This window comes from Martes martes (genome assembly GCF_963455335.1).
Source record: "Martes martes genome assembly, chromosome: 1".
NCBI classification, from domain to species: domain Eukaryota; kingdom Metazoa; phylum Chordata; class Mammalia; order Carnivora; family Mustelidae; genus Martes; species Martes martes.
Genome location: NC_137888.1, coordinates 131,017,796 through 131,032,676, shown reverse-complemented (window position 1 = coordinate 131,032,676; position 14,881 = coordinate 131,017,796). Strand labels below are relative to the sequence as shown.

The following is a 14,881-nucleotide window of genomic DNA, read 5'->3' as shown; positions in this document are numbered from 1 at the left end:
GCTTCAAGAGTTGTCCTTAAATTTGGTGTAAATGCTGTGGTTGTTGAGGCCCAGGTTTGAGACTTACTTCAAATTCTGCTTCCACCACCAACCTTATAATCATATTGAATGAATTTTTAATTAAGTTTGGTTAGAAATTAGAATTTCATCTAGGTTTTTGATCTGATCGAGTCTCTAGGTCGAGAAGAGAGTGAAATACATGGAGATGAAAGTAGGCAACAAAATTAGGCTAATTTGTTTGTGCTATCAGCAAAAACTGGTAGTGTAGAAAGTTCAGGATAGATTGCTCCTGCCTTTTATATTAATTATTAGCGACATTTTACAATAGTAATTAGGTTAACCTTAACTGCTATCATCTTAAGAAAATTAAGCAATATGAAATAATCTCCATTGAGCTCTTGCATTATACCAAAGTCATGATATGCTTCAAAAAAAACCTCAATAAATATTCTAGTTTTGTATTATAAAAACTACTTTGGTATCAGTGGCAAGGTTATTTGTTGCTACAGTATTTCTCTAAAATGAAAAACGAAGAAGATAAAAAGGTTGATATCAGCCTATAGAGCCATATCCTTCCATGTTCATGTTTCAGATTTTGATTGTTGATGAGAAATTAGGAAACCGTGTTCTCTAATTTGTTCCAGTCTGTGTTTTCATTCTTAAAAATTATGACTTCACATTTTGTAATCAGAATTCTCACTGTTTTCACACATACCCTAGTCCTTATTCACAGCTTCTCTAGCCCCAAGTTTTTTATTTTTATTTATCTCTTGGTTGAATAGACATCATCATCATCAAGTTTTTGGAGGGTTAGGTTGTTTTTTTTTTTAATATTTAGTAAGAGCTCATGGATGTCATATTCTTACTTATTTGAGACTATTGCCTTTTTTATTTAAATGAAAGGTAGATTGACTACTCTTAAAATTCTTGATTCACGCTCTTTCCTCACAACTTTATAGATGTTACTCCAGTGTCTTCTAGCATTGAGTGGAAGTCTTGGATCAGGCTCTTCTCTCCTCACCATTTCCGTTCCCCCATTCCACCCTCTACCACCATGGTCACTTCTTTTCTGCCTGGATGCCTGTAGGATTCAATTCTTTATCCCTAAAATTCAGTACTAACTTAGGCTAAATCTGTTGGTTATTTTTGCTGGGACATAATGTGAGTGTACATTTTTAGTTCTGAAATTTAGATTTTTATTTCATGTATATTTTCTGTTAAGCCTTTGAATATTTTATTTCCATGTTTTTCTGTCTGTATCAGGCACTATTCTAGGTGCTGCAGGTAAAACAATGAATAAAACAGATGCAAGTCCCAGCCTTTGTGGAGTTTATGTTTTGGTGGGGGAGATAGTAACAAGTTAATATACTTAGCTTGTCTTGTGATAATTGCTGTGGGAACATTAAAGGAATATTTTTGGGTGGGGGGTCAGTTGCTGTTTTATATTAGATTACCAGGAAAGGGTTCAGTGATAAATGACATTTGAGCAGATAACTGAAGGATATGGGGAAGCAAGCCTTGCATACCAGGCAGGTATTCGGTGGAAACTGAGAGAACAAACACCATGAGGTGGTAGTATGTTTGGAGGCAAGTGAAAAGAACAGTAGGAGATGAAGTAGAGGAAGTGGCAAGGTTGCAAATCATGTGTGGCCTTGTAGGCTTTGACAAAGACTTGTCTTGGCCCTTAAAGTGTTGTGGAAGACCAAAGGTGAGTTTTGAGTGGAGTGACATGGTCTAGCTTGGGTTTTTAAAGATTCACTCTGGCTGTGGTTCCGATTCTTAGCTGTGTTCTAAATTGTGTTTATTCTGTTTTTGTTACTTCTGGCTTTTATCTGTAATTGTTTTCTTTTTCTTTTTTTCTTTCCTATCTCTGCTAGCTCTCATCTCTTTGCATTGTCTGTCCTGCCTCTGTCTTGGAACCCTTTGAGATCTCTCTTCAGCACTTAACTCTCTCTGAATTTGTGTATAAAGAGTAGTTTGCAAATTCATCCTCTCCTTTCCTGGGAAAATTTCTCTCAGATACACCTATTAATTATATTTTACTCAGTTTACTCTGCTCCCATATATTTTTTCTCTTGTGCTGGATCCTTCCAGAATAGTTATTTGCTAATGAATAGAGTAGGGAGGGGCTAAAAGTGAGCATCGGTTAGGTTTGTCTGTTCTAGTAGCTCTCAAACTAAATGGGTTTTCTCTCAGTCTAGAAGAGTAGTTTTGTTTTTTTTTTTTTTAGTTCTTGGTGTACTATATGTTGTTGGAGTCATGTGGCTGCTCTTTAGATCACAGTCTTAGGTAATGATCTGCTGGTGTTTGGCCCTTTCCCTCTATCTTCAGCTGGGTCAAAAATAGTAAAGATTCCTCAGTGGTTCTTCCGTAGCAAGATTTGGGTAGACATTTACTTTTATTGAAGAACTTCTGTTTTAAAGACTGAATTTTCTGGCTACATAAGTATAGATACTTTCATGGGAGCTATTCATTTAATGTTTGTATTTAAAAATCATAGGTTTTAGCAGTATCTCAGACTGTTGCAACATGTGGTTAAGTGGTTAGATGGCTTTGTAGTGTAAGGCATTAGTCAAAAATTCATCTGATCAGTCTGTTATAGAAAATAATAGACTGTTAATAAGGAAATACGAATGTTATGTATTAGGAATTAAACCTTAAGTATGTGACCCTTGAAAACCTACAGTGCTGGTATATTGGTTTGCTAGGGCCGCCATAACAAAGTATCACAACTTGAGTGACTATAACAATGAAAATTTATTTTTTCACAATTCTGGAGGTTGGAAGTGTGAGATCAAGGTGTTGCCGCATCAGCTCCTGAGGGCTGTTAGGGAAGGATCTGTTCTAGGCCTCTTTCCTTCCCTTATAGAGACCGTGTTCTTTTTGTGTTTTATCTATACTTGTCTGTGTCCAAATTTCTTCTGTTTGTAAGGATATCAGTCATATTGGATTAAGGCCCACCTTAATTACCTCCTTTTAACTTAATTACCTCTGTGAAGACCCTATTTCCAAGTAAGATAGCATTCTGAGTTTTTAGAGTTAGGATTTGGGAAGGGTGGTGGGGGACACAGTTCAACCCACAGTATCTGGGGTCCTTAACACTATCTTAAATGATACAGTGCAGCAGCTGTTACCCCCGGAATTGCAGGTAGAAAAGTGGAAACATAGTTGCTTTTTGCTTATTCCACTCCGACCTGAAAACAAAATCTGAAGCTTTTGCCATTACTTTTTTTTTTTTTATAGATTTTATTTGTTTATTTGACAAAGAGATACAGAGAGAGAGGGAACACAAGCAGGAGGAGTGGAAGAGGGAGAAGCAGGCTTCCCACAGAGCAGGGAGCCTGATGTGGGCTCTATCCCAGGACCCTGGGATCATGACCTGAGCCGAAGGCAGACGCCCAACAACTGAGCCACCCAGGCGCCCCTTGCCATTACTTTTGGTAGACAGCCAAAGGAAAGCATTATTTCCAGTTTGAGAAGAGTATTGAAAGTATTTGGCTCCTAGCCCAGCTCACTGGACATGGACTGTCTCCTCCAAGGTTTAGAAGTAGAGAACTAGGGGCACCTGGGTGGCCCAGTGGGTTAAGCCTCTGTCTTCAGCTCAGGTCATGATCTCAGGGTTCTGGGATCGAGCCGCGCATCAGGCTCTCTGCTCAGCAGGGAGCCTGTTTCCCCTCTCTCTCTGCCTGCTGCTCTGCCTACTTGTGATCTCTCTCTGTCAAATAAATAAATAAAATCTTATATAAAAAAAGTAGAGAACTATTCTCTGCAAGGAGAAGTTTTAGAAAATTATTAGTGGGACTACTAATAATTATTATAAACACCTGTGGAAACAGAAATAACTTTAATAGTATCTAGTATAAAGTACTTAGCCTAGATCAGAGGTCAAAAGACATTTTATGTAAAGGCCAGACAGACATCTGGCAACTACTTAATTCTACCTCTGTAATGTAAAAGCTATATAGTGAACACTTTCAGTGAATAGGTGTAGCTGTATTGCACTAAAACTTTATTTACAAAATAGGTCGCTGGCAGTCTGTGGACTGTAATTGAAGACACCTTGGTATAGATTATAAAAGATGCTACCTTATCTACTTAATGTTAAGGAAGGGCAGGGTATTTAATAAGTATGAAATAATTTATTCTGGGTTCCTATTTCAAAATAGGATAGAACGTTAAAATAGGAAATAAGCACAACCTTATTTTACTGATAACTTAGTTTCAAAACTCAAAGAATTGGCAGATCTTATTCATTGATTAGATTAAGGAAAAAACAGATGAGTTGAGACCTAGAGTTAAGTGGGATGCTCCTGATTTCAATTCCTGACTTGTGGAACCCACTTTGCAGAAACAGGAGTTCCCTATGTTGTTTCAACCTGGGGCCCATCCTCCCTCACCCTCTGCCGTCGCTCCCCAATATACACAGAAGGCATAGGAGGCAGAGATTATGATTAACAACATGAAGGTCTAGGCTCTGGGGAACAGACCCAGGTCACACGACATATTGTTACAGAGCCATTATTAGATCATAGGTCCTGCCTCTGGGCTCCTTCCTGTAACGCCTGAGTGTGTCCTCACAAGTCCAGACTTCTCTTCAGCTGCATTGTTGTCTAGAGCTCAGAATAGACTGATGTAAGTAAATCAGATTATTTATTTATTTATTTATTTGAGAGAGAACACACAGGGAAAAGAGTTTTAAGCAGACTCTGCCTTGAGCGTGGAGCTGGACATGGGGCTTGATCTCACAACCCTGAGATCACTACCTGAGCTGAAACCAAGAGTCAAATGCTAACTGACTGTGCCACCTGGGTGCCCCAGATTTTTTGTTTTTAAAATTATTTTCTTGTTTATCTTCAGATGAGCTAGACATTGATCCAATTCTGGAAATCTTAACTTTTTTCTTTAAAAAACTGTCAGTACATTTTTATATGTATGAATTATTAAGTGAAAAGACTGGGTGAGAGGAAGCTGGTTATCTGAATTTTTCTATATAATCTAATGGTAGTATCAAATGGATACAACCTGTTTGGGTTACCCTACAGTTTTTTGCTTGCTTTTTTTTTCTTTTTTGCTTTTAACATTCCAGAAATCTAATCACATCTCTACTCTGGAAGATGAATCTAAATTCAGATATTTGATGTGGCATACGTCCTGGCTGCTTATTTATCATCTTAAGGGAGAGCTCATGGATTTCCCTTATACGTGAATTTTGTGGGGCAGGGAGGAATGGGAGACTAGTAAAGAAAGTATTTGATACACAATTGGGCATAACTACCTGGGATTTAATGAGATGTGCTCCTAGCACTTGGGAGGTTTTCTGGAAATGTTGGTTTGCAGTAGTTACCAGTTATCTTTAAATTGCTATCTTTATTGTCTTCAGTTTCTTAGCAGTGCTTCCTCTTACCTCAGGGTCTCCCAATAACCTAACTTCAACATTTGGGATGGGGCTGCTATTTTATATGCCCTTCATTTTTAATGACTAGGAAATAGTAAAGAAATTAATCTTTCCTTGGTGACTCAAGATTATCCTTATAAACTACAAGCATTATACTCTGCCATGTACAGAGTGTGATGTTTCCACCAGAGCTGTTACATTTGATTATCAAAGACTTTTATGTTTTGAGTCAGTATGATTTTTTTTTTCCCTTTCTCCATCTTCATTGTTAGCCTTTGTGGCTGGTTTTCAGCTGTTAGACTGAGAAACTTTACTCTGGAAATATTTTTCATTACTGGAATGACTTTGTAGCTTGTGTTTATGAGTATTTGGTTAATTTTGGAGCTGTCTGTGTAGAACAAAAGTCTGGTTACCTTCAGAATTCACATGAGATGAGCTCTAGGAACCTGGACATCTAAAGTGTGCCATCATGTTTGTTGCTCTTACTCCATTTTTCATTTTACAAATAGTTGGCACTTTGTAATGTATATTGCTATGCCATATTTGTTTGTTAATATGTAAAGTGTATACTAATTAGTGGATGTGTACAGGGGAGATATTTGTTCTTTTGGTGTCCTTAGAAATAGTTAACCATTTCTTGTATACTTGACCTTTAATCTACAAGGAATTAAAACATTTTGACTAGTACTGTTAAAAGAAACACATGACTTAACAAAAGATAAGATGAGTGCCTTCTGGAAAGATTATGATCAGAGGTCTAGAATGCTATGGTGCTGATCTTCCTGGGGATAAGTGTTTTTAGAATCTAAAAAGGACAAGTCAGATTTTTTTTATCACATCGTCTATTACATTAGTACCAACTAGTAGTATTTTGTATCCTCAGTAAACCATTAGTAGATTCTTTGTGTAGTCACTCATGTTTTTTGATAAATTAACTTTGAATTTGTTATTAAAGTTGTTATTAAAAGTGAAGACTAATTAATTAACTACCATAACTTAAAATGGAAGAATGAAACCAGCAGTGTCTTTTACTTTAGGCTGCCAAGTGGGCGTCAAAATTAGATTTTCTTTCCTTAACTGTGTATCTGATAACCCATGTTCAAAAGAAAGAACTATCTTTACTCTCTACCTAGTTACTTCCCAATTTTTTTCTTTGCACTTGAAGCCAAATTCTTGGAATTTTTTTATGGCCTCTCCTTTTATTCCTTCTCAAATACATTTCTCTCCTTCCTTTTTTTTTTTTTTTTTTTTGGTAGTAGTTCAGTTTTATTCTAAAATTTTGAAATTTATATAAAGTTATATGGTATACAGTAAAGTTGCCTTTCTACCTCAGTCCCCTATCACCCAATTCTCATTGTACCTCACTAACTACACAGATGCATAGGCAGCCACTGTTATTAATGTCTTAGTGTTCCTTCAGTGTTCCTATCTATAAGTATAGATATTTATACTTACCTCTTCTATTTTCTACATAAAATTAAAGAACATCACTCATCCAGTTCTCACTGCTTTCTCAGCTCTTTATGAGTACATGGGGATTCTTCCCATTTTTTGTGACAGCCACATTCAATTTCCTTGTTAATTAATGCCTGGAATCAGACTTAATGACCCTTCCCATTTGCTGAAGACCCATTATCAGGCCTCATTCGTTTCTACCCTTGCCTTTCCAGAGTACCTATCTTTTCTGAGTGAGTCACTACCTTTCAGGCCTTAATGCCAGGATTTGCCCTTCTACTATGCACATAACAGAAAATTGTAGAAAGAGGTACAAGGATTATGGAGAACCTTTGAAGTTCCAACCAGATAAATGGGAGAATGAAAGAGCCAGAGCCTAGCTTCTATATTATCCCTTTATCATCTCTGAGGACTCCAAACTTTTAACCTATGTGCATTTTAAATGTTTGTAATATCTACATTCTACCTTTTACCCAGAACAAATGCTGACTTTATTGTGGTCTCACAGTCTATGTTTTAACCATCTTGGTCTCCTAAAAGCGTAGCAGATAGTTGTTCACATTTATTACATAAATATACCATTTGCTCTAGCTGTTTCTTTATTCTGCTGAGTCCCTTTCTTCTAAAGCCTAGTTGAGCAGTCGCAAAAGCTATCATATTGGTTCTTAATTCTTCCAGTGTCCTCACTTGTCTCTACTCAGAAGTTCAGTTACTCTCAGAATTTCAACTGCTACATTTGTGAATGATTTATACACTTGTATTTCATTTCTTTTTTTCTCTCGTTTTCAGGACTTTTAAATCTACTTTTATCTTGTATCTAATGTATCTAATGAATTTGTGTTTATTATGTTAAGCTTTTGTTACAAGGCATTAGGAGATCTGCTCTATAGATGAAGAAACTTTTGTTCAGAGGTATCACACAACTAGTTTGGAACCCATAGGTAGTAATTAGAGCTATGACTTAGAGTCACTGCATTTGATTATTCCCTGGAACCTCACTCTCAAAACATGGAATGCAAACATTAGGACATCTGAATTCTAGCCTTGATTCTACTGTACTGGAATTTGATGTTAAACTATTCTCTGTACCTGTGTTTTGTTATCTAGAAAATGAGGAGGTTGGACTAGATTTCTAAAGCCCCTTCTTACTTGCTAGCTGTGATCCTGGATATAAATCTAAGGTTGCTTACAGTGTAGGACCTGTCACCAGTTTCTCTATACTTTTAAGAGCCAGGGCTATTTCTGTCTAGTTCGATATATACCTGTCCTATAGTTTGGTTGCTCCTTCTTTTTGGGGCTTAGGTACCAAATCAGTGGATTTTATATAAGCAATAGATTACACCTCCCCACCCCAATTATAATAATACTTTTTTTTTGTCTTACAAAGTGCATTTATATTCTGTATAGGATAATTTTTGTCCATTGACTCAATGATTTTTAAATAACTGTATGTAGTTGATTTTTTAAAAATTCTTTAAACCTTTAGGTATAACCCAGAAAGATATGTGGGTTTGTTCATTTCTTTCTTAGTTTTTTTCCTAAGTCTATAGCTACTGTATCCATTTTACAAAATAACTTTATAGTACTAATGCATTTTTAATCCTCATTGGAGAAATATTTTGATATTATATTGCTTTATAACATGATACATTCATTAGTAAAGAAATGTAATGAAGACTTTGTAATGGTCTGCCTTTTACATAGGAATATTCTTATTTTGAGTTTTTAAGACACATTCTAAAATGGGGACTTATTTTACTTTAATATGCTCTGTATAAAGGTGCTTTTCTAGTTTATATATAAAGTGATGTTTCTTTTATTTTTAATAAAAAGAACTAATACCTTTTTGGCTAGTTTTGTTTTTATAACTTAGTAATTTATTTGCAGAAAATATAAAAAATAAAGTACTACTTTTTCAATTGTTACTTATCCAATTTGGACTATAATATATAACTAATATTTCAGGAGATTTAAAATATTTAATGCAAAATATTTCAATTTATTTTTTTCTTCTTGTTGCAGGAGCTAGAGTTAATGCCAAAGACAGCAAATGGTTGACACCTTTACACAGAGCAGTTGCATCTTGTAGTGAGGTATGAAATTTCTCTTAGTAAATATATTGTATATAAAAGCATTAAGTAGGCTTGCCTATGAGCCCATATTCAAATTCTTTGTTTTCAAAAGAAGGAAATAGCAACTAAAAATACCTAGACTGGTTATTTTACTTTAGAATTTGTACAGACCAAGTTAACTGTTCTCCCATTTCTCTTTTGTGACAAAGTTCTCTTGGAGAGTCTGAACTGCAGAGAGTAGAAAACCCTTGTCATATATGTCCTACAAGAGAGATTAATTTCTATACCTATAAAATCCTCCTCAGTCTTTTCTCTCCTGAACATGCTGCAAGGGTTCTCCTGACCATGATCAAGAAATAATCTCAGCAGTATGTAACAGTTCATTGAAATATTGTTTAAACACCGGGGGTGCCTGGGTGGCTTAGTGGCTTAAAGCCTCTGCCTTTAGCTCGGGTCATGGTCTCAGGGTCCTGGAATCAAGCCCCGCATCGGGCTCTCTGCTCAGCAGGGAGCCTGCTTCTCCTTCTCTCTCTGCCTGCCTCTCTGCCTACTTGTGATCTCTCTCTGTCAAAATAAATAAGTCTTAAAAAGAGAAAAGAAATATTGTTTAAACACTGAAATTAGCGTCAAAAACATGACATGATCTCACATTTTACCAGTTCTAAATATACAACCTAAAAATGTTAGGTGTCTCATGGGGAAGAACAATTTCTTCTTATTTATAACACTGTGTATGATTTGTTCTTCAAGATAACTGACATTTTTGGAGAACATTCATTTTTATGTTTTTCATATCTTCTAGTCCTCTTGATATCCTTATAGGATAGATATTTTGAGGGAATTGTAGTTAATGGTTTGCCAGAAACCACTCAACTTTTCAGTAGCAGAGATGGAATGAAAACCTGGACCCTCTTTTTTTCTGTCATCTTACTCTCTTTCTAAAATTATTAGATGCATTTTATATTAGGTGCATTTTAAAAAAGCATTGTGCCCAGAGAACTCTTGTCTCTTCCTTCTTCTTTGTATTCCTCATTGCGAACTATGTATTGAGCCCAGAGCAAGTGAAGAGAAGTAGGGGCACAGTGGCTGGGAAGGATTTCAAACCCTGCGATGTGACAGAGGCAGTGTTAGATGTAGCCTCCTAGTTGGAAGGAGGAGGGAGGGAATAGTAGTAGGTGGTATGCTGTAGCACACATCTTACTGTGGATCTGGGAGCTGTTGAAATGTGGAACTTGGATCTGGAGAAACTGGCTCTATTAGCTGTGGGATCTTAGGCAGATCTGGGGATTATCATAAAAGCTAAGACATTAACCAAAATACTTTGAACAATGAAATTCCATGGGAATGTTAATTAAGTTTGTGGTTACCCCTCTTGTAAAGAGTTTCTGTAAACAAGGGCAGTTAAGGAAGATAAACATACTATCTTTGGAACCTATTTATAAGTTAGACCTATCCATTTTTTAGTATGACTCTTGGAAATATGATTTTTAAAATTGGTGTTTTGCCAACTTAAGTCATAAGAAGGAACACTTTGGTATATTTGTAGAGATTGTAAAACAGGCCAAAAATTCTTAAAGAAAATAATATTAGAGGAAGATGACAGGTTCTTCCCAAAGACTTGACAGCTGATTTTTTAAAACTGTGTGCTTAGCCTGAGCTTGAGGGCAAGCCATAGGCTGGAAAGCAGTAATCATAAGAAGTTTCTTAAGTCTGCTTTCAGCCTAAAAATTACTGGGCTGTGTAGTATATTACTCTTTTGCAGGAAACCTAGTCAAGATTATCAGTTTTACCCATGTTCTTTTAATTTCTTCAATTACATCCTGGGACCAAAAGAGTTATACTTTTTCCTTTTTTTTTAGATTTTATTTATTTGTTTGACAGAGATCACAAGTAGGCAGAGGCAGGCAGAGAGGGGAGGGGGAAGCAAGCTCCCTGCTGAGCAGAGAGCCTGATGCAGGGCTTGATCCCTGGACCCTGAGATCATGACCTGAGCCAAAGGCAGAGGCTTAACCCACTGAGCCACCCAGGCACCCCAAGAGAGGTAATTTAATTTAATAATTTGATAATTATTAATAATTATATTAAATATCAATATAACATCATACTTATTACATTATGTATATATTTTATAATTATACATAACATATACAATATATTGTAACATTTATTAATAATGATAATTATTAATAAAGCAATAATTTAATTAATTTCATTTAATAATAAGTATAGCCACAGAGGGGTGTGGAAAAGACAAAATTTTAGGCAGCTTTGGTGTATGTTTTTGAGATACCACGAGAAAAGTAAACCCTACGACAGGGTGATCAGAGTGACTGTTTTCTCAATCCTCCAAGGCCTCTGGAAGCTAACACCATTGTAGAGCATAGTGGAGAAATTAATTCATCGCACAGAGGATGCCTTAGGGCTAATTCCCTCATGGTACCTAGGTTGAGAATGGCTGCTTCTGGTTTTATATCCTGAGCTCCTCACTCTCCCTCAGTGACATGGCTTCCACACACTTCATCATATTGGCTAGCTGATTTGTTTCATCTCCACCAGTGGTTTGTGACTTCCATTCTTCTAGTGGAGTTTACAGTTGAGCTCTCTGTAAATGCAGAGTATTCTTCTGAATAAATTGATTTCTGAGCATTAGGACTTTGTGTATGTGTCTGTGTTTTGGTTTTGTTTGCTTGTTTTTTAAGAAGCCCATTACACTGCTAGATCCTCTGGAAGATACACATACACTTTTTTTAACTTAGCTCGAGAAATTACATCTTAGTTCTATCAAGAAACTGAGTTTATATTATCACATGAGATATTAACAGCCCATCCAGCTATTAAAGTTTATTTGCAAATGTGTTAGCCCTTTTTCCTGTGCCTGACTTCAAATCAATGGGAAGAATTGCTAAAAAGAGCCACAAATGGCTAGTGCTCCATAGACTCTTCTAGATTGACCTGAGTGATGAATAAATACTCTTTAGGTAAAATTATTTAAACCTTGGTCATCACCCCATATTTCATAATCTTATTAGAAGAAGTATCCTAGGATATTTTCTTAGATGTTTTTCCAAAGTCAAGGCACATGTGCAGCATTTCTTACATACATAGCATCTGATAATGGAAAAATTGGGATTGAGGTTACTATGGTAATTATTTGCCATTAGTAAAACCATGTGTACCCTTTATTATCCCTATATCATTTTCTGAAAGCTTATAATGTAATAATGTGATCTAGAATTTTATTAGGTTATGACATCAGGCTCATTGATTTGTAATTTCCAGAAATTTGCCCTTTTAGATGGCTCAGTCTGTTGGTGTCCACTCTTGATTTCAGCTCAGGTCATGATCCTCAGGGTTGTGAGATTGAGCTGTGGGTTGGGCTCCACATTGGGTCTGGAGCCTGCATAAGATCCTCTCCTTCCCTCTCCACCTCCCCCTCCCCCAACTCTTGCATGCTCTCTCTAAAAAGAGAGAGAGAAAGAAATTTGCCTGTTTAATTTGGTTTAACGTCTCCCATCTGTAGATTTGATTTTTCTGAATTTTCAAAGATCACTGCTGTTGTGATCCTACATACTGTTCTGAGTGATAATAGTTTTGGTTGCCATAACAAAATATTACAGACTGGCTGGCTTAAACAACAGAAACTGATTTTCTTCATAGCCTGGAGGCTAGAAGTCCTAGATCAAGATCGAAGAGTGCATTTCTGATGAGGGCTGTCTTCCGGGCTTGCAAACTGCTACTTCTCACTGTGTATTCGGGGGTATCTTTCTCTTCCTCTTCTTAAAAAGCTGCCAGTCTTATCAGATTAGGTTGCCTCCATTCCATCTCATTTAAGTTTAATTAGTTCCTAAAGACCCTATGTCCAAAAACAGTTACACTGGGAGTTTAGGGCTTCAGCATATGAATGGCGGGAGAACACCGCCATTGGTCTATAGCAGTGAACCCATGGTTCAAACTTTGCTCTCTGTTGATTCTAGGATCTTAGTAATTGTGTTTATAGCCTTTCTTAGGTACCATCTTACCTTCCCTTACCTACTGGATTTATTTCTGCTTTTCAGTGAAACAGAAGAATAGTTTTGATTTTTCTAGTTCTTGCTAATGGAACATAAGTATTCTCCAGACTTTTCAGAGGATTTAATGTATGCACTATGGATTCCAGAGTGGGAATGAATTTTGCAAGCCTGGCATCTATAGTATGCTCTTTGCCTAATTTATCAATTATAAATTGTTCATTTTGTTTTTAATTATTTTCTAGCATATCCATTAGCACACTAACATTTCCCAGTATAGTGTTAGTTTTATCTTCTAAGTCACAGGATGCCCTTCTTGAGATGGAGAATCCTGATGGTGTGTTTGTACCATTTCCTTTCTGTATCATTTTTTCCATATTCCTTTTTTTTAATTGCAGTATAACTTAAAGTAAATGCAAAGATACTGTGTATAGTCTTGAGTTTTGACCGAGGTATCCATCCATGTACCCACTCTTGTAACCTTTTTCCCAATCAAAATATGGAAAATTTCCTTTAGTCCAGCAAGTTACCTCATGTCCCTTTCCAGTCAGTCTTCCTTGTCCCCAGAGGCAACCACTGTTCTGATATCTTATACCATAGGATAATTTGGCTTATTCTAGAACTTTATAAAAATGGAATCATACATTATGTGTTCTTGTGCCGTGAATTTTTTGTTCTACTTAATATTCTTGAGAATCCTTCATATTGTGTACATTTATTGCTGAGGAATATTTCATTATATGATACACAACAGTTGGCATATCTGCTTTTTGGTTCTTATGATTAAACCTGCCGTGGCTATTCTTGGGTGGGTGGGTCTTTTTAAATTTCTCTGGGGCAGGGGCGCCTGGGTGACTCAGTGGGTTAAAGCCTCTGCCTTCAGCTCAGGTCATGATCCCAGAGTCCTGGGATCAAGCCCCACATCGGGCTCTCTGCTCAGCATGAAGCCTGCTTCCCTGCCCCACCCCGCCTGCTTGTAATCTGCCTGTCAAATAAATAAATAAAATCTTAAAAAAAATTTCTCTGGGGCAGATAGCTAGAGTAGAATTTGGGGGCCTAGAGTAGGTCTCCGTATATATCTTTCTTTGCTGGCTGATTTCCTTAGGAGATTGATAGACTACTGGGCCTCTCTCTCATCTTTTATCAGTCTTGTTAAATACTTACACTGTTTCCCATATTTCAAACAGTTCTGATTACTTTTTATTTAAAGGCGCAAAAAACTATTTGTGAATCACAGATAATAGTATTTTTGGTTGTCTTCCTTGCTACTTGACATACTGATAGTTGCTTGATGCTTGTGAACACTTTTTAATTTTGTTATTTTTGTTATTTTTGTTTTTTTTAAGAAAATCAAGGGTAACTGGGGGGCCTGGGTGGCTCAGTTGGTTAAGAGCCCATCTCTTGGTTTCAGCTTAGGTTATGATCTCAGGGTCCTGGGATGGAGCCCCAAGTTGGCTTGGGGATTCTCTCTCCCTCTCCCTTTACCCCTTCTCCTGCTAGCTTGCATATGCTGTCTCTGTCTGTCTCTCTGAAATAAATAAAAAATCTTTTTTTAAAAAATATTTTATTTATTGGGATGCCTAGGCGGCTCAGTGGGTTAAAGCCCCTGCCTTCGGCTCAAGTCATGATCCCAGGGTCCTGGGATCGAGCCCCACATCAGGCTCTCTGCTCAGCAGGGAACCTGCTTCCCTCCCTCTCTCTCTGCCTGCCTCTCTGCCTAATTGTGATCTCTGTCTGTCAAATAAATAAATAAAATCTTTAAAAATATATATTTTATTTATTTATTTGACAGAGAGATCGCTAGTAGGCAGAGAGGCAGGCTGGGGGGTTGGGGGGGAAGCAGACTCCTGCTGAGCAGAGAGCCTGATGTGGGGCTCTATCCCAGGACCCTGGGATCATGACCTGAGCCAAAGGCAGAGTCTTAACAAACTGAGCCACCCAGGCATCCATAA

The 14,881-nt window shown here is 37.0% G+C and overlaps 1 protein-coding gene across 2 annotated transcripts in view; it reads left to right on the top strand.

Annotated features, from left to right (window-relative positions):
* Window positions 1-14,881, top strand: part of ANKRD28 (ankyrin repeat domain 28) — a 208,167-nt gene that overhangs the window by 140,193 nt on the left and 53,093 nt on the right. For both annotated transcript variants that reach the window (XM_080814650.1, XM_080814649.1), the window contains exon 4: window positions 8,873-8,943. In XM_080814650.1, the coding sequence (XP_080670776.1) occupies window positions 8,873-8,943 (71 nt within the window). The remainder of the gene's footprint in view (window positions 1-8,872; window positions 8,944-14,881) is intronic.